This window comes from Anarhichas minor, unplaced genomic scaffold, assembly GCF_050575085.1.
Source record: "Anarhichas minor isolate MPS153535 unplaced genomic scaffold, ASM5057508v1 ptg000045l, whole genome shotgun sequence".
NCBI lineage: Eukaryota > Metazoa > Chordata > Actinopteri > Perciformes > Anarhichadidae > Anarhichas > Anarhichas minor.
Genome location: NW_027466491.1, coordinates 5345160 through 5366249, shown reverse-complemented (window position 1 = coordinate 5366249; position 21090 = coordinate 5345160). Strand labels below are relative to the sequence as shown.

General features: G+C 42.5%; 2 protein-coding genes across 2 annotated transcripts in view; both read right to left on the bottom strand.

Moving 5' to 3' along the window:
- iqsec3a (IQ motif and Sec7 domain ArfGEF 3a) overlaps positions 1–10486 on the bottom strand; it is a 75310-nt gene extending 64824 nt beyond the window's left edge. Inside the window, 2 exon segments of the mRNA XM_076111891.1 lie at positions 9523–10378; positions 10450–10486. Of these exon segments, the coding sequence (XP_075968006.1) occupies positions 9523–10378; positions 10450–10486 (893 nt within the window).
- Positions 10487–18851: 8365 nt separating this feature from the next.
- LOC142971051 (troponin I, slow skeletal muscle-like) lies at positions 18852–20499 on the bottom strand. The gene is made up of 6 exons (XM_076111647.1): positions 20479–20499; positions 20049–20090; positions 19731–19862; positions 19549–19638; positions 19274–19456; positions 18852–19151 (listed from the first exon to the last, which is right to left on the bottom strand). Exons 1-6 carry the CDS (start codon positions 20497–20499, stop codon positions 19050–19052), a joined length of 570 nt encoding a protein of 189 aa, XP_075967762.1. The 3' UTR covers positions 18852–19049.
- Positions 20500–21090: the final 591 nt, after the last annotated feature.

Genomic DNA, 21090 nt, shown 5'->3' with positions numbered 1-21090 from the left:
GGATGACAAATGCCAAAACTGTCAAATTAGCAAGTTACCTGTCAGTCTGTATGACTTCATGTTTACTCCTCTGTAAAAAGTGAGCGTGAACAGGAACCAGAACTAAAATGCAACATATTCATCGGACACATTGAAGACAGTTTTCTTATCAAATATCCTCAGTGTATCATGAGCTACATGAGTTCTGTAGTAAATTAAAATGATACACTATTTAAAATACCAATGATAAATGTCAGGTTTTGATGTCGCCCCCCTAAAAATCAAAGAAGAAAAAAAAATGTTCTTGGCTTTCAACATTTTACGCTCTTCTTCAACTCAGCTCCCAACTGTTGGTCCCCCTTCAATAAAACTGAAAAGAGAAGCCTTTGATGGAGGAGGCAAAATAAGCATAGAGGGAATGAGCTGAGCCCGGGGGGGAGCAGGAGTCAACCACTTCCTGGCGCTCACTTGTCGGAAAGAGCTCCGTCAGCTGAAAGGGTTCAAGACTGACACTGAGCTGGATTTATTTCTAGAAATAAAAAAATATTCTGTCCTTTTTAACCAATTTTTTTTATAGTGTGACAGATATGTGGGTTTTTGAAGTTTGTGCACAGTTGGCAGACATCACAGAGAATCTTTTGCCACAAAAAATAGAAATGCTTGCAACCATCATTAGCTAGCTACACCCACTAAATGTATTCTCATTCTGATTTAAAATGCAGTGGGCGTATTTGGTGTAGCAAACTAAATAATAGCTAATTTTACTTATTTTGCTACTTATCATCTGAGCATCATATAGCTTGAAGGATTGTAGTCTTGTTCTTCGGTTAAAGGGGTTCAAGACTGAAACTGAGCTGGATTTAGTTCTACTTTATTGATCCAAATGAAGTAGTTTTTTAACCGTTATGCATCATTGTGAAACTGAGACCAGCTGTCTGAGTCCTGTTAAGTTACTGCTGACATTTCCTGATTTGGCTACTTCAAAATAAAAAAATGAACTGGGAACTTTTATTGTGAAGAATTTCAGGAAAATGTGTGTGTGTGCCTTTCTTCAGCTCCTGCCAGGATATCAGCTTTGTGTTCATCTAAACAGGCCCAGGTTTCACACAGAGCAAGGATCAACAAATTGAGAGACTTGTCGTTAAATTGTCAGCATATATGCTGTATTATGCTATTATGTACCGCGGCTCAGAAAAGGTTGAAAAACACTGACGTAGCGTACCAAAGCTAGCAACTAAATAATATCCTGATTTGTAGATAATGCTACCATGTGAGTAAGCAGAAATTGTGTGGTACAGAAGTGTGTCACCATGACTTAAAACACAAAAGGATCCATTTCAACCAGTAGCATTGGGGAAAAAAGAAAGCATGAAAATAGCTGTCACTGATTTTCCCATGAAAGCAGCAGTTTTTCCCAGTGTTTTCTCTCCAGCTGGTGGCTCCACTATCGAGCCGTTTTATCAGCTCATATCGAGCATCAACACTACACTGCGTTGCTGCAGGGCCATCTGCTGAAGACTTGGCACCGGGTCAAATTTCACAGATATCCCCCATGCTTCACGCTGATGCTTGACAGCTATCAAACTGACATGGTTGTCTTATATCAGCCAGGGCTTTGGCTGATGAGGAAAATCCCATCAACCAGATCGGCAACATGAATGTTGTGCTGAAGTAAACGTAGTTTGAATAGCACTCCTGGTTTTCCACACAAGGAAGTAAAAGAACGAGGAAGAAAAGGCATGTAGGCAGACGATGGGGGTGGCATGACAAAAAAGACAAGAAAGCTGATTTTTCACCACATCATCCACATACAACGTCTTTACTCCAGTACCCACACGTGTGACTCATCCAGACTTCATGTCCTGCTTCTCTCATTTGCTTCTTTTAGCATGTGCTGTTGAAACCTCCAGTGACATCACTGGTAGAGTCATCAGCCCCTCCCCCTGGCGCTGCGTATACCTGATGATGTAATCCTGGCATCAAGGGGTTGACAGACGGGGCCGTTGATGATATAACCACAGTGGAGGGGAAGGGCAAGAAGCTTTAATGTGCATCTGAATGGGATGACAATCTATATGTGGCCAACCCAAATGCTTATTAAATGTCACGGGGAACACACCGACAGGGCGCATGCAAACACACACACATGCGGGTTAGTCATTTCTACCTGCAGCTTACACAAAAATATAAAAATCTTCATTCAACCAAGCATTTAATGTGAGATAACAAACCCCTATTTGTAATATTATGCAGAAAATGACGACAGTAAAGCACAAACAAGCAAGTATATTCATCTTTAAAGTGACATATGTACATGAAAGGAAAGTAATTGGATGAAGGAATGTGTGTCCGCAGGTGTGAAGAATGCAAATGAATGATCAAGTATTCAGGGAAATTAGAAGCTATAAGTGGATGCATCCTCTACAATAACTCACGGTTGAGCCTTGGTTGAGGCTTTGTGTGATGTGTTGAGAAGACCAGGAAAGCCGATTGGACATGCTGTGCCTGTTCTGATCAGCTCTGCGGTGCCTCCAAGCCTTAGGTGGATGGCTTTGAACATTACTCTGGGTTGTAAAGTTAACCATACCTGACATTTCCCTGGGCATGTGTGTGCTTGTGCATGGCTCTGTGTGTTTCAGCGCGCAATGCAACAGCAGACATGGAGATTATGTTGGTAAGAGAGCAATGGCCCGCAAATGAACCCCAATATATAGTATAAATATATATATATCCGTTAAAATGATACATACTGTCTATTACACACCTAACATTGGTTATATAAAAGAATGTATTTGGCCTGTAAACTATAAATATAGTGTTTTACCAGCAGTTTTTTCACTAAAATTGGCCAACAATACAGCTGCTCTCATCTCAATTAATGTTTAAATGTCATGATTTTATCTGAATATTATTGAGTATATGTCAAGTGTCATATCCTGCTCAATAGAACACAAACACAGGCACGTAACAAATCACAACTACATGTTTCCTTCAGCGACAACATGGCCTCATAATGTAACCGTTGGCCTAACACTCGTTGGACACACACAGATGCACACTGGCGCACGTGGTGCAAAACAATTAGGATTGTGTGTTGAGGGATTTTCAGGGCTAAGCTCTCAGGGGGTGAAATCTCTGCGACAGATGGGTGGACATTTTTCCATAACTGCACACTGTTCCTCCTTTCAGCGATCCCTATTCCCCGATCTGCTGCGGAGGTCATTAGCTCACTGACCAGTGAGCGTCGTCACACAGCGTTATCTGCCCCATGAGGAATCCCACCATCTTTGAAGTGCAAACACTGAAACAACACATTTTAAACATGTGCATCGTTTTCAAGACACCTGTATGCGTTAGTGTACGGTCGACACATCTGTTTCATTACAACGCCGCATACTTTAGCAGCTGCTAACTTCCGGCTAATAGCACATTTTGTGTTGAAAGATTAAAGAGGTTGTAATGCATTGCAGAGCCATTAAAAGAGGGTGTGAAACGACGTATTATCAAGTGCTACACTTATCACGTCAGCACGGCTTTTTCTTACTTACACGATGAAAATCTGTGTGCGGTTATTAAACTGTATTGTTGATAAGCAGCTCTTAAAATGTGATGTCACTGTATTTTCCCCAAGGCTTCCCTTAAGATTTCTTTCATGTAACAAATTGAACTATGGCATCTTTAAACATCATAAAACGCATTCATATTTTGGGGACATTACTATCAGAGTAATAATAAAAAAACGTATGATGTGCAGGGTTCGATATGAGCACATCTTTGATTATTTAATCAAATTGTCTGCTTACATTAAGCAATCAAATCGAGTGACGACGGAACACTGATATCATTTCAATTTGCAACTGCGATTGTGAAAAAAAAAATATGTAGATTGCATTCCAATGACAGACACTGTCTGCTGATTTCTCATTACGCCTACCGTTCATTTGCATGAAGAGGACATGAACTGCATCAATAAGATATGTGAATAATTTACTTCCAACCATGAAGGGGACAAGTCTAGCTATGCAGCTAGTGTAACATGACTAACGGCAAAAAGCATATTTCTATGCACAGCCGTTACGTGGGTGTGCAATATTTACATATAAAAGACGGTGTCATCTGTGGCATCTGGAAGTGTCAAGGACGAGGATGACACATCTTTCACTAAGTCGGCATGGTGCCCAAGAGACAGAAGAGTGTTTAAAAAAAAATCATGGTTGAGCCAAACTTTGTCATTTTGATTGATTGGGAATTATAGAGGCAGAGGACACTGGAAATAAAGTGTTTGCATTTTTGCCAAGTTATGAGGAAAGTGGGACAACACTACTGTGGGCTTCTCAGTATGTTTTGTCTTAGTCCTATTTTTTAACACGTCTAATTATTTTGAGTCTGTTTTTGTCCTTTTTCTAATGGTCTCCATAATCATCTTCTCTAGTTTCCAACAACATGTCTGGCAACCTGAAAGGTGCAGCAAGGCAGAGAAAAATATACAAATAAACATATTTATATATCAATCAAAAGAGCCACAGACGTGTCGAGTGAGCCAAAACAAGTTATATCCTTGATTACCATACAGCCACTACATAAATGAAAGAAAAACAGAAAGTCATCCCAGAGATCCCCTTACAACAGCTGTTCTCTTGTCCTTTTAACACCCAAACACAACACACAATCTTTCACACACACGAACACACACACACGGTTGGATTACCGACAACTGGGACTGTCTTTCGCCTTGCTCAACTTGTGCATGAAAACAGCTAATATTCTACCAGGGAGTCAGGAATCAGCCGGCAGCTACATCCTCTGAGAAATGAAGCAATTTAAAAGCACTACGCACCAAATGTGATATTCATGATTTGGATTCCAGCAGCAGCCGAGCAAAGCCACCCTGTCATAACTGAGCAGACGTGATTCCCATTCAGACTGAGGGGAGGGGAGGCGAAGTAAAGAGCAGAGGTTTGCAGGAGAGGAGGATCCAGCTCTTGAGTATTGGTGGCCCGGATGGGAAATACAGAGAGAGAATATGTCAATTTGAACTCATCACATCCATCATCCACCTATCGACTCCGCTCTTAATCCCTCTCGCTGTCCCTGAGAGACAATCATGCAGCGAGGCAGTGGATCCACTTTTCTTTGTGGCTCCGGGGACAGCTCACCCATATCATCACAAAACAATATATATTTTCTCATTGGTTTGGCTTTACTACGCCGGTTCACTCTCATGGCTCTCATTAACCTCGTTTCCAGCAGCCGGCAGCTGTTTTCAGCTAAAAGCTTTTTATAAATCCTCTGTCTGCTACCTGCCCAGCAACAACGGGCAGACAGACAGAGTTAGCGATGAGCTGGTGAACATAGAGGAGCATTTAGCAGCTAACAAAACAGATATATGTACAGTTACAAGAGAGATTTGAATCGCATCTTCTGCATTTGATTAGACCACTAAAAGGCATGTTTGTTATTTTGTTGAACAGGAAGAAACGATCATTGGATATTGATATAAAAATACAAAGAAATTGCTTTATTTTGGGGTTTTATTGCATATAAAAAGGTGCACAATACTGGGGTTGTGATCTACAAGTGTTACATTTTTCATTTAATCTCGACTTGACGCTTTGTACAAGAGATTGCTTGCCAGCAAAATGTAAATAAGGGTATTCATAAGTATTTTAACAAATGGCCGATCATGTTGATTTAAGGTGAGGACAGTGTTGCCTAGCTAGCCACACAACTGTGTAAGCGTATGAAAAATGTTTTGTTAGCAAAGTTTAGTGTGGCTCTAAGGTTTTAACCTTGTGTTGAATGCACATGCTCCCAGAAAGTAAGTCTAATATTAAGAGAAATGACCCGTGATAGATTCAGATAAAAGTGAGCTTGGCTTTAAGATAAGGCAATAAGACATGCAGATCAATGCCAGAGTGGAGCCTGTGCTGGAAAATCCGCAGGCTCATTGATCTGAGAGCATCAGAACAAGGCTACTGCAGCAGCCAGCAGGCACTCAGCAGGGTTACTCTGTAATGTATGCTAAGATCTATGTGCTATCTGTACGTCCCAGCATATGAGATGGCATGCATTCTGCGCTCCAGCTGGTACGAAGCCAGCAGGAGAAAAAACGAGGGCACAGAGGGGCGCAGTGGGAGTCACGGCCAGTGCGGAAAAAACATGCGGGTTGCCAGGTGGCATGTGGCACGTTAGGGTTTGTGTGCATTAGTGAGTGTTTTGTGTGTGTAAGAGCAAGAGCTTGAAATATCTGTGAGAGTGTGGGAGGCAGAGAAGCAGCAGAGAAGCACCTGCAGCTATATGAGAATCCTGGGATTTCCACCTTAGGCGATGGGATTGCTGCCTATCAGACACGCACGCGACTCTATGCACACAAACACACCACCTCCTCGCCTACGCTTATTGCCACACTTCTTGACTCCCACCATTCACATTCCCGTATTTGAACAAACATGGCAACCCCCCAGAGCGTAGACAGGAGGACCAAAGGACAGGGCGGACTGAACGGATGAGATGGTGGAGAAGAATGAGTTTCGATGAAGTGGAGATGGGGACAGTCAAAGAGGGAGAAGGAATAATGAGGTGGACAACGGTATCATTTGTAAGCTGGGCACAAGGAGGGAGGAAACACCCAACAATGGAGGCTGAGAGAGTAGGAGGTACAGTAGAGAGAAGCGTAGACAGCGTTGCTGAAGGCTTCCCTCAGATCACACAAGCCCCTTAACAATCTTCCTCAGACTGAGCAACACAATTGCAACACTTCAAACTCTCCCTCTGAGAAGTTTGAGCTCACAGCAAAGCAGAAGTCTGCTCGGATGGAATCAGCTTTTCAATCACATGCACTGTTTAAAGCTGAAGGCAGCCTTGCATTTGCATTCTTCAAATTATGCCACTGGAAGAGATGGGGAGTGTATGACGTGAGCGAGTGAGCATTTCATTGTTCATTTAAAGCTTTGCAAATGTTTTTTCTGCTTTCTTTCAATCAAGCAAAAACACCGATGAGCTGAGTAACAGCTGGAGATCCAGTACATGCCAGTACTCAGGGTTTACTTACTGGCTTCCTTCTGTCCGTACTTCACTTCCTAACAAAAGAACCTGTCCATGTTATTATTCCTAGCCCCTTAATACCTAATAATGGGCGTGGCGTTGAGTTATTTGAGATCCTCCAATAGTTTTTTTAACTTTTTTAATAAATGAAGTGGAACAGAAACATGTCTGTCTCAAAGTCACACATCACTTTGCTTTACGCTAAGCTAACTTTATCCCTCTTAAAGAAGAAGTATGACCTTTTCTGAAATATGCTTCTTGCTTGCTTGATGAGAGTTAGACAAGAAGGTCAATACCGCTCTTATATTTGCATACTGAATATGAAAGTACCGCTAGCAGCCGTGGTGACTTAGCTTAACACAAAGACCAAAAACTAAAAACTGTGAACAGGAAAGAAAATCCTGATTTGTGTCAATCGCAGGAAAAACAAAGTGTTACAAACGACAAAAGTCCCAAACTAACTTTTCCTTTGAGATGTGACAGGCCGTGCTCCCACACTTCCCCCAAAATCTCTAAGAAAGAGGAAGACACTTGTAGCGTGCCACTCACTCTCTCAGGCGCCGGCTCAGTCAAAGGAGTAACCAAAAAAGGAGAATATTCTGGATAAATATACACACAACCCTCATTAGTAAGTTTGTGACATGTCCCTGTCATCCTCCCACTAATAGAAATGTATTACTCCCCCTGCGGCACTGACAGCACAGCGATACACCATCTTGTCTGACCAGGATCAATGCACTAAATGGAAATTACAATGTTGCTTCACGTCTCCTGCTTTTCATGTGTCACTGCTTTTACATTAAGGAAATAAGGCAGTGTACAGTACGCTCTCTCTCTCTCTCTCGAATTCTCTTCATATCTCTCTCATTGTTCATCATTCTGCAGAACTGTCAGGGGGCATGGTTGGCAAATCACGAAATCAACCCACTTATTGAATCCCCCTCTCTGACATTTATCTTGTACAACTCATATCTTGTGTGTGTGTGTTTGTCCGTGGGTGAATCCATGAGAAAGCGGTTGTTTTCTACTCCTACTATCCTTGCTAATGTGTGCTATTCCTGACCCACGCTCTTTAGGAATTATGTCTTAATGGCACGAAGAATCAATCTGGATTAACAGAAACAATGCAAATGCAGCAGAGTGGAACAGACGGGGCTCAGCGCGGTGCGTTGTGTGTGTGTGTGTGTGTGTGTGTGTGCGACTCTGGCAGAGGTAATTCATGTGACCTTGATAGTGCCGAACAAACAGCATTCACCACCATGCAACATTCTGAAGCTGATACAGTGCATTTAAAAAGCACAGGATTTCATGTAAGAGAATTTACAGGCTACAGCTAATGTCTCCCTGTCTTTTATTCCCCCCCCCCCCCCCCGGCTATGTTCCTCCCAGTGTGACATCCTTCAGTTTGAGTCTTAATGAGGAACAAGCTGCAGTCCGCACGAGCAAACCTCGATCGGAGGTGTTTTCGTTTTTTAATGTGACGATGTGAAAGTGCTGACATTTGTCTCGGAGTCAAAGATTTGCCTTTAGGAGTGTGTGCTTTTACAATGTCACCATGCTCTCCCGGGCACCTGTGAAATCACATCCTCAGCAGAACAGATGCATTTAAAAAAAAAAAAGAAACATGCTCATTACACATTCAAAGTGTGGAAACAAAAGGAGCCACAGTGACCTCGCCGAAAAGGACAACAAATCTACAGGGACAAGTAAAGATGACGAAGATATTCAGCAACTTCTGTTCCGTTACAACTCACCAAAAACACCTGAACTCCTCTGTTTAGTCCCACCCAGTGGTAACAGTCTACCATGGTGCAGAATTAACAATCCACAACTGTTTAAATGCCAGCCATGGGTACTCAAAATCAATATCTATTAAGCATTCAATTGATTAAACAGGACAACAACTGAGTGAATAATGTGGAAATAGAGGAAGAGCTTGAATTACCTGTCAGAAAATGAAGCCTCAGCTTTTCAGGGGATGTGAAGTTAATCAAAGGCAAATCCAGCACAGGCCCTACACAGCGTCTGTGATACGGCTTTACAGTATCCTCTACTCGGCCACTTCATCAAATCTTTACTGTCTTGCTTCCCTCGCAAATTGTTTCAAGAGCTGACACCCTGACGTGGGTGATAACATGCTGTGGCGTTGTGGCTGATGGCCCTCGAGGGTATCAAAGTGTTTTCTGGCCAAACACGTTTGCTATATTTACACAAGAAAATGTGCACTGCAAATATCCATAGGGTCACTGAGTGAAATATTGAGTCTTTAATTTGCTTCATGAGACAGGAGATTAAGAAATACTGTCAATTGTTTGACGCGCTGTGTAGTTTCATGTCAATATAAGGTCACGTTGCAAACACTGAGATGAAAATTCAGCAAATTGAAGATGATTTGCATATTATAGGAACATATATATATATATATACTCATAATACACAGTAAATATCTCGTTAAGATGGAGTTTTTTTTTTTTTTCACACAACATGAAAGCTACTTACTCCGCTTTCCTTGCGAGTCCAACTGAGCGGCAGAGAGTGGTGGGAGTCTGCGGAACCAGGGACTTGCAGCAGGGGCTCCTCTTGTCCTCCTCGGCGGAGTCCGGGCTGCCTTGGCTCCCTTTGGGTGACTGCGGCGAGGTGGGGACGAGCTGCAGCTGCTGCGGGTGGTGGGAGGAAGGCGCAGGAGGGGTCGGATGCTGCTGAAGCTGGGCCGATAGACCGGGGATCTGCTGCTGCTGAAGCTGGGCCGATAGACCGGGGATCTGCTGCTGCGGAAGCTGGGCCGATAGACCGGGGATCTGCTGCTGCTGCTGCGGCGGCGGCGGCTGCTGCTGCTGCTGCGCCTGCTGGCCGAGATGAGCCGCAGCTTTGTTGCTCCCCGGGTGCTGATGGAGGTTGGCCGGCGCCTGAGGACTGGCGCTGCGGTGAGTCGCGTGATGGTGGTGGTGGTGAAGCTGGGCGGGCTGCTGGACGTATTGATGGGGGTCCCGCAACTGTCGGTTCTCTCCTATCAGGTCCTCCACCTTCCGCTCGAGTTCGTCGATGCGTTGGCGCTGCGTCTGGATCAGGCTTTGCTGGTTCTGGACGATAGTGGTGAGCTCCTTCAGGTAAAGAACGGCTTTCATTGGATTATCCAGCAGGCTCTCCATTACTGACTGTAAATGTGGCCGTGTGCCCGACTATGTGGACTTCTCCTTCAGCTGGTTCTGGCGCTGCAAAATGTCGATGGGGCCTCTGAACAGTGCGTAACCGGGATGCTCTGGCGGCCGTCTGACGCCTCTACGCTCTGCTGGGGTTGGGTAGTCTCTCTCTCCCCCCTCTCTCTCTCTCCCTCTCTCTCTCTCCCTCTCTCTCCCTCTCTCTCTCTCTCTCTCTCTCTCGCGCTCTCGCTCTCTCGCTCTCTCTCTCGATACTTCGTGAGGATACCAGAAATGGTGCTGATGCAAGGGGGGGGGATCAGCATCACCGGATTGCGGAGGCGGGGCCGTAGTGGACTGGTGATGTCAACACGCAGGGGGAAACAGTGAAGCTGTCGTGCACGTTTCACACGTAAATCCACAGTGTTTGCATCTCATTGAAATCCAACATTTGTGAACATGAGCTACTCCCTCTCAAAGCCAGAAACCAGAGATCGAAGTCTCAAACATCAAAGTAAAGAGTCTAGAGCTGCTCTGGGAGGATGGTTTGGTGGACCCACATCCAAATGAACTTGATTATATTGTAATGTTCTCAGTTGTGAAACACACAATGTGTGGGTGCTCTCCGTGTCATCTATAACACTGTCCCCAATTAATTGTCTAATCAGCAGTTCAAAATTGAGTTTTGGCACCACTAGCCCCGATCACATGTATGGTATTTTAAAATGTCAAACATTTAATAATCCTAGAGTGCAAAGCTCTGTATTTGGTTGTGTTTTCTGGATTTGCAGCGTTTTTTTTCTCTCAAACATGTTTTTTTTCAATTGCTCGTGTTCTCAGGCTGCAGTGCGACGGGCTCTCAGCTCCACCGTACTGAGGCCTGTCCACAACATCTCATTGCTTGATATTGCTCCATTCAGAATTAGCATCTGGTGTTGTGGATGTGACTTCAGCAATCAAATGAAAGAAGCTTGAGCTCAGGACGTCCCTTTTGTCCATGTGAACGTGTGACGTGATTAGTATGGCCTGTGGTGCTCTTTTTGTCAAACAGCAGTCTTTGTGTGTTGCATGGTAGCATTTTTTGGGGGGATGTTGCCCTGCAGGGATAGAAAAGAATGGCATGGTTGAGAATGTAATAGCTTCCTCTTAACGATGCTCACTTGGGTTTTAGGTGATCAGAGATGATCCCTCCTGATACTGACTGAAGTGATATCTCACTGAGAGAGTGCTCCGCTCTTCTGGTTGTTGATGCTTTTAAGATTTGCACTTTCATTCAGTTGTTGCATTGCAAATGTGCAGGAATCTTTACTCCTTGTGGTCTATTGTCAAGTGGATTATGTTTTTATGTGTAACGGGCCTCTGTGTCTGTAGGTGACAGAATGATTTACACTGTCAAGATGATCGAAAAGGAAAACTTACGTCACTTTTGTTAAAATCTTTTTGAAATCCAGAGGTTGCCCACATTCACCATAAGTAACTTACTGTGTCAGAGTCTAATGAAGGAAAGGACAATCTGCCATATTCATCCAGTACAGGAGGCGGCATTAACAATATGCTGTGATAAATGCTATAAAGATCGTTAAAAGTTTCATAAAACTTTTTTTAAAAACAGCTCAGAGGAAGTATTAACATCTTATGATCCCTGCTTCCATACGGCTGCTTTATAACCTAGGGAAGTGAAAGATGGCTTGCTCACCCGACCAGCGACGTATGGCTGGAAGGAGACAAAAATGAGCTTTGCAGTGAGATTGAAAAAAAAAAAGGGAAATGGTGCCCAGCAGTGACTTTGGTGTTGGGTGACATCAGCAAGGTCCAGCTTTACTTATTGTGGACCTTCTGCTGGAAGAGGTGCAACTCACCTTTAACATCAATTACCTCACGGAGGGGTCTGCGGCATGAGACGGTCACACATACTTGATCTAAAATGACAAGGACGGAGCTCAAAGTGTGATGTTGTACTTGGGCACAGCATTGCCTTGAGCTAAATGCTAAATGTCAGCCTGGACCCCAACAACAATGCTAACATCCTGGTTTAAAGCAAAGATAATGTTCACCATGTTCTTAGTTTAGCTTGTTAGCATGCTGGAGTTTGTTAATTAACAAAGCATGAGGCTGATGGGAATGTCATTCGTTTTGCAGGTAAATCAAAGCATTGGACAAAGAGCAAAAGGATCACCAAAATTATATACAGATAATTCACTAAAACCCAAATATATCAACCTCCTTGTGATACAGCAAAGTCAGGGAATCACCAAAGTTATTACAATGTATCCTCCGGGCACCATTATTGTCAATCCATCAAATAGTTGGTGAGACATTTTAGTCTGGACCAAAGTGGTTTGACCGACAAACAGACAGAGCAGTATTGTCATCTCTAGAACATGGCTAAAAAAAGCAGACCAACCTCAGGTAAAATCTTTTTATTTCAACACATTTAAAAGCTGTACGACCTTAGAGAGATCAGTGATATTCCGATTCCTCACTCCTGAAAAATGTTTTGAAAGTTTGAAAGTTGGCTGGCGTTAAAGTTTTGCCCGGTCTTCAGATCCTCCTCCGTAACTTTTCATTTCAAAACTGTGTTATATCCATATAGGCTTTCTCCCCAGAGTCCTGTTTTGTCTCGAGTTTGTGCTAAGTTGAAAGTAAACCAGCTGTATTCCCTCTCATTATTTAGCGGCGTTTGATGAAGAATCTAACACACACACACACACACACACACACACACAGAGACAGACTGAGTACACTGTCGTGAACACAAAGCAACATTCAGAGAAACCGAAAGTTGCATTTTGAAACAAAAGAGTTGAACAAACAAGGACTCCTGCCTTTGTTTTTCGAATAGCCATGGCAGTCAGCACCTGCATTCATATTCAAAAAGTTTCCAAAAAGTTGAAGGGATGGCTGTCATTCATTCTAACCCTCCAGCATTTAAAGCGATTCCTTGCTTTTTCCTGATCTTCCCGACTCGGCAATAAAAGAAAACTACTCCATTCTTTAGCTCTTTTTGGGGCAGCGCTTCTCATTAATATTGATAAGTGGCCCTTTGCATGCACCCGACTTGACTCAGAATACGAAAGATTTTATGCCCTAAGATGACTCAATGGTTATGGATGTTTTATGCGTCATCGCTTTCCCTTTCGGCATGAAAAGTTTCAGGGAAAAAAAGGAAAAAGGAAAGATTTTGTTTTTAAGCTGTCACCATCTTTTGCCCACAAATGATGCCAAAGAAGCCAAGCGAGTTCATGTAGTAAAATGGGGAGGGGAAAGTATAAATCTGATGGAAAGGAGAAAGGAATTTTCCAAGGACTTTGGAGCCTTAATGACATTAAGAGAGAAGTGATAAGAGCAGTCGACACGATAAAGCAATTCATGTCAGGTAGAGATTAATTACTCGAAACGCTCATTAGTGGCGGTGCCAGTTGAGATGTCACTGACACCATGAGCATCTGCACTTTAAATGGTTCAGCAAGTGGCAACAAGTACTGTTTACTATGTACACAGTATACAGCTGTTTTATAAAATAAAAATAAAAGATTATTCTAACACGGATTGAAGGTCATCTTGTATTATAAACACGACTGAGAGCCAAGCTCTGTGATGCTACCTGGACATAGCAGTGTTAAATGCACATGTTGGCAGGCTGTTATGCCAACTCGTCAATTTGCTTCAAGATTTCCATCTTTAATCCAGATATGTAATCCAATAAGAGTGAGAGAAGCCCACGCTGAATGTTTAAAATACTGCACACGCATTTCATGAAGTTACACTGCTGAGGTGAGTTCAGGTAAAAGTCGTTTTTCTTCATTGATTTTTCCTAGTATCTCTACACCAAGGAGGAGATGGAGATAAGAGAAGAGAACAGAAGCGGTGCAAGTGGGATGTGGGTTATGAACAACAGGCTGCACCTAAAGATGTTCCTAATGTTGTGTGCATTCAGTTCAGTCAACAGTTAGTCGACACCACAAAGACTTCTTGAAGATTTGGACAATGTCTCAGCTGTTTGTCCAAACCTGTACCTCCGTGGCCGCTTTGGTGTTCAAAACCAATACCCATCAGCCCCCTCTGCCTCCCTATTGGCCCAGAGGAGATCAATGATGAGAAGGGAGCGAGGCCACGGCACCTACTGTAGATCCATTTACACCATTAGAGGTGATGGATGGAAATGTGTGGATGGAGCAGTGCTGGGATTAAGATGCACATTGGCATGGCATTGAACTTTTCCCATGATGAAAAATGAGGAGATAAAATGTTCTTAACGGTCTTGATCAAGAATTTCAACACTTTCTTAGATTGGGTGAGAAGTAAGTGTTTTCAAAGAATTAATTGTGTGTGGCACACTGTTTAACACCCGAAGGAATCGTTGCGTTTTACCGCCTGTAAAAATGTATGCACCTATAAACACGTCTCAAGTAATGCTCGGGAGCTGCAGCTCACTCCCATATCGACTCACTTTCCCTTTGTAATTAGTATATTCCCTCTTGCAGAGTTCAGGGAGGTGGATATAAGGGGAACAGCGACAGACCAATGGCTGTCACAGGTGGGCGGGGTGAGGCCTGACCTGCTGTGAACCACCGCAGAAGCTGATGAAACAGCCCTGAAACCGCTTTTAGAAAAAGACACACAAACACAGAACATTCTCAAAGAGCTTCTCACTCTGGTCCACGTAATTGTGTCAACTCATACAACACGTAAAGTGTTTGACCTCATTCAAGTTAAAAAACAGTCTAACAAGATTACGTAACAAGTGCAATGTCAGCGTCAGCTGTCTTCTGGATGATATAGTCCAGTGTTTGTTTGACTCATCCACCACCCCTCCGACTCACCTTTTTGTGGACTTTCTTGCTTGTTATACTCGTTATACATGTAACTTTCCTACCAAGTCATTTTCATTAACGGTCACTTCATATGCTACGTCACTTAATCTGACCGAATGCAAAAACGTAGACATTCAAGGTATCCGTGATTTGCGGAAACGGACACTGCGGACATTTCTTTCCTGGTGAAAAACATTTTAGCTAATTTAATTCAACATTTAATGATGTGTTAACAGGTTTGCAAACATGTTTGTGTTCACTGGGCTCAATCTGCTGTCTTTTCTCAATGCATACTAAATGCCTAATACAGATTCATTGATACAGAAATGCCAAAAAAATGAAATGTTCAATTCAGTTCAAGTGAGGCGAAGTTAACCCTCAGACCTTTTAGTTGGGTCAAATGGATTAGCAATGAATAACAAATGTGTGCCTTTATCGCTTTGTTTCAAGTCCTTTCCATCTGCTGCTTGTGAATGTTTCATTGAGGTTGAAAAGAGATTCACCTCACGCTCCGAACCCAATTAACACCTTTTGACTGAAGGGAGCATATTGCAAAAATATGTGTGCGTGTGTGCATGTATGTGTATGTGTGTTTCTTTCAGTTTAAACCCTTGAATCCACCAGTCTAATGCTATATTTAAAGCTCCTTTTCCGTGTCATTACCTCCAAATATAGACTAACATTTAGAAAAGAAACAGGATTTGCCTCAAGCTGCTTATTTGTCGCGTCACCACAGAAAGCTGTAAACACATACAGTAGCTAGTTAGTGCGACATAAGGTCACAGACATGGGATTGTTACAGGAAGGTCGCCAGTTTGCAGCCTCTGACCGAGGCTGCAGAGGAATGTGTGGAGAAGTGGAGAAGTAAATGAATGACTCTTCCCCTTGTCTTCTTGAAAAACAATATGTTTGAAGAGGTTATTCCTGTGCCAAGAGGTGTAGGAAATTCACGACACGCCTTCTCCTCAAATGAAAAAAAGGCTATTTACTCATGGAAAGGCAATATCCCAGAGCACAATATCAAAGACAAGAAAAATAAGAAAGGAAAATATTTTAAGACCCGTTGATAGACACCAGATATGTATAAGGAGAAAACGTGTAACACTTTGCAAATATATGATGTGAATCACGTGAATTTAATCCATATTGATTTGGACATGTCATCGTGACAGCAGGCCCTTACCAATCCAATCACCCGCTCCTCCATCCGCCTGGCTGCACACCTGTTCCTCATTAGCCCATGTTTAATATTGATATATAAAGCCCCTCATGGATCAACTGGAAATAGAATTGTCATATAGCTGAAAGCAAGAAAAGTTGTCTACTTCCACCTCAGCCAAGAGTTATTTTTTTTGCTTGCCTGTCACAGTGCTCCAGCCATGTGTGTCTACCTAACCTCTCTTTTGAACTCTTTAAAAGGAGTTACTTGAGCTTTTAAAATCTGCTGCTTGTCCATGACCGGCCTGCCTTGCTCTTCTTAGTTGTTTGTCATATTCTGTCTGCCTCCAAGATGTTGACAGGCCTGTTAAAGTGCTTTAGTTTCGCAATTAAAAAAAAGTTTAGTGCAGTAGGATTGTTTTGGGGGGAGTGGGGGTGCGAGAGTGCATACAAAAAAGGAATGTTACATTCTTGTGTACCATGTTTGTGATATTGGCTCAGGATCACTTAGACTAATTCTGACTCTCGCTGAAGGACATTTTGACAAGATGACAACATTAGCTGCTGCACGAACTGAGCCTGGAGCTCCCAGTCTCAGGACAGCCCGTCTAATCTCTGTTACTGTCAAATATATTCCAATACTGTCAAACCCCCCCCCCCCCCCCCCCCCCCCCCCAGTCCCTGCAGCAATAAATACACTGGTCGTGTTGTATACCGAAGATTAATGACATCAATCACGCTTCCTCATCAAGCCACACAAACACACAAGAATACGTTGCGAACATTGTAATCTGTTTTCTTCGCAGACTAACACACATTTGTCTTTTCCTTTGGGTTATTCCATGAGTGAAATGAACTGACGCTGCTTACAGCCAATGCGGTAATTATTTATTGTCAGGCTCCACTTCTTCCGTCTTACAACTTGTGGAAATGATGGTTTCTTGTCTCCTCCAAGACAGCAGAGTCACAGTTTTTAAACATGAAGGAATAGAGGGAAGGAGTTTTGTTAAGTTTAGTCGAGTGGATTTTATTTACATAGCTCAAAATCATAGATCAGAGACTTAGAGCAACTTCCAGGATCTGTGTTTTGCTCTCAAGCAAGCGGTAATTGACTCAACTTTCTTCCTATAAACATAGAATCCAGGTTTTTCCACTGCCAATGTTTTTAATATCAAGTGTGACACAGTTCCTCAAAGGTGCTAAAATAGAAATGCAGTGCACGATTGAAGGATGGCCTCCACGCGGTAATCAACATTACTAGTAGCTAGTAGCTAACGGTGCTAACAATGCGAACAACGGCAACAGTGCTGACAGTGCTAACCTGAAGGGGAACCGGATGGTGGCCGTTCAGCGGTAATCACCGTATGAGCGCAGTGCAGATCGCTGGAAAGTAGCTATACAAGCTATACAAAATATACAAATGAATAATCTTTTGAATGGTTCTCTTCTAATATGAACAATTGTTTTAAACTTGCTTTCTTTTCGGACAGCCCAGTTTTTTGGGTGATGATAAAATGATAATCTTAAAGTTAAAGACAAATCATTTCATGAATTCCTTTAGCTCAACACAGTTTTTTCAGCTAAATTTTTTTAGTAATAATGACTAGATGTACTGTACACCTTTGATTGTGGACTGCCACCAAGTGGCACTGACAATGAAGCACATAAGCACATGACACCATGTGGTGTTTACAAGAAAAACCTCTGGATAGCACATCTGGAGCATTTGTAGTATGTGAATGTCGCCCTCATCAGTGCTTATTTATAGATCGAGACCTGGGTTGCTTTTCATTATCAGCTTGCTAAGCCTGAGTGCAAGAGGTCATATATCAGCTTTATGACTAAACACACACACATACAGTGGCGGTTGATGATGGGACACACGGAGAAAGGATGTGACTTTTCACCATCCAGGTTTCACACAATCATCAGACATTTGTAAGTGGTGTCTGGCATGTGTGAGATATGTGTATCAGCTGTCCATAACCAGCCCATAAAAGCATACAATACACCAACTGGAGCTATTGTTGGTGTTGCTGTCATACTTCAAATAGCAATGGCTGGGTGACAACAGCCAGTCGACTCACACAGACAGAAGGAGCACATGCATGCATGCAATGTGTGAGACAACAATGCCAGAGGGTTTCGCTTTCCAAGGCTAGGAGTTATGGACGACAGCATCGTGGCTAAGTTCCAGAGTCTGAGATTCAAGTCATGTCTCCTGTGGTTTATTTCTATCATCTAAAAATATAACTTATCAAGGAGTACTGAAGCAGCAGTAGTTCTTTTAAACTTCTAACGTTTTTTTATTTGAATGGACACCATTTTTTCTTTGTTCAAAATGTGCAACAATCTGGAAAAAGTAACCGTCTCCCTCATTATTTATGACTTGCGATTGTCAGTTTTACTTTCAATATTCTTTCTCTTCTTTTATGGCTGTGTCTGCAAGATCTATATTTAAACATTATGAGGTTGAATTTAGGTAGGTGACATCTGTTGAGCCCCCTTCTCTTGACTTATCGTCTTCCTTTTTAATCCATCATGAGTTAAGCTGCTTTCCATCATCTTAACGTGCCGCACATAAACCGACAGGCGCCAGTAAAGTAAAACATGATAAAGTCAAGCATGGCTATGGAACATTAAAGACCAAAACTTTATTCAAATCCATTTTAATTGTCTAAAGATGGCATAACAAAACAACAATAATGTACTTTTGTAAAAAACAACAAAACAATGGCTTTCTACTCATTGCACAGCAAATGTACTAGTGGTTATACGTGCTTGTGACCGTTGATTCCTACAGCTTTCAAGTCCCTTAGCCTTGTTATAACTATTCCATACTTCTGTCTAGACTACTTTCCTTTTCCCTGTTATAGTCAACCAGCTTCATCGTTTGCAGGACTCCTCACAAAGTATCTCACTGCGCTCCTCCGGCTGTATCGAACATCTTCTTGCGGCCCTCCATGCCTGACATGGCCTCCACGTTCTTACGCCAGTCACTCACTTCAGAAGTGAGCACCTGGGGTTCAAAAGAAACAAAAAAAACGAACTTAAAACACATCATCTCCCTGAGACAAGTTTCTGTTTCTTTCCGACATACTGCCCTGCAGGCTTAATGTTTGGTAGTCTGGACACCAGTACCTTGTCCTGTTTGACGTCCTCCTTCTTTACAGACTTGAGGTTGGATCTGAGGTCCATCGAGCCCTTGTGTTTGGAGCCCAGGAGAGCCCTCATCATCTCATCTGCCGACACCCTCACCTTCCTCAGGGCAGGCTTTTTGAACTTGCCTCCAAGGTCCTGTATCTTCAGCTTCAGCTCATGGATCTAAAAAATACGAAAGAAAATTAAATGAACTTTTTTTTAAAGATATGAATGTGCTAATACTGGAGCACTGAATAAGGAGAGTGTTCACTTACATCTTTGTTGTGTTTGCCCACTTTGGATTCGCAGTCATATCGCTCCTCGTCCACAACATCAATTTTTGTATGAAGCTGCTTGCATATTTTCTGAGGAGAGTTTTAAACATATCACTCAAACATGGACTTACATTCCCTTCTGTAGAAAAAGCTGTTCTTTTTTTATGGTGTATGGTCCTTACTTGTAGTTCATCCAGTGATAAACCAGACAGTTGCAAAGGGGGCAAATGTTCTCCTATATAACGCACTTTCTCCTCCTCTCTCTCCTGCCTCTCCCTCTCCAGATCCTCACAGGCTCTTGTGAGGAGAAGCATCTGATAGGACAAAACAGATTTAAAACTTTGGTCTCTTCATGTGAAAGTACTCAACAGAAACCAAGTTGCCAGAGTAAATTTACAACATTATATGTCAAAAGGTGGTACGTATATACAGTATCGCAATATCTTGTGGCAATATAGCAGGTTGGTGTACGTCAAACAAAAGAGTTTATCATAACTCACCTTGAGAGAGAGCTTGCGAGAAGCTGTAATCTTCGACTTCGGCTGTGGAGAAAGAGATTTTAAACAGGCACATTATACCAAGAATGAGCAAAATTACAAGTACATCTTGCACTATAATATAAACTGTAGAAAATATAGTTTTTGAGGACTTCTATTTTGGAATTCCTCTGAGAGGTTGCTGCTAGCTCATCAACTGCTCCATATACAGTAAAAACACACATATGGAAAGTCAAATACGCCACCACTTACTGCAGCCGCATGTGAAAAGATAATGCTTTATTATTAGGATGAGGTCAAGGGGAAAGCTCTCATTGATGCTGATAACAACTCCGGCCAGATAAGCACTGGCTGATCTTTGCTGTGTGCAACGGGACAACGTGTCCCCTCTCCATACACGGAGGATTAACACTGTGGAATATAGCCTGCTCACCTTATCCCCTTTGGGATTCATGGCTCTGGGTCTGTCGGGATGCTGAAACCCAAAACGAGGACAAATGAGTGTGATGATGCTATTTGCGAATAGGTTTAGATGAGAACATGAAGACTCTTTTTCTCTATTTCAATAGTAATCAAAGCAGTCAATGAAATAAATATGAACGATGACAGTAGCATTCAGGGATAGAGGTTTCATTTTCTTACCTCACTTCAAGTAGTATCACAAAAACAAACAACACATGAGAGAAACAGATATTAGTACAGTTTAGGGGTAATATGTCGCCCCAGTGAATCACAATGTAATTTGACCCATCAAGGCGCCACAGAGCAAACAGTCCTCACCCTTTGACAGGAGGATTAAAGCAAGGACATGGCGAGAACAATTCCCTCTACAATTCAGCATCATCTTTTTTTCCCCTGTGACTACTGACACCTCAAGAGATTTGTTAAAAAGCTCTCGATCAAAGAAAACAAAACCGTGACCACTGTAGTTACAAGTAGAAGATCTGGCAATTCAAATATTCTCATTAAGCTGACATATATTTTACAAAGATCTAGCAATTAGATAATACACTTGACAAAGAAAACTGTAAAACTGTTCAAACAC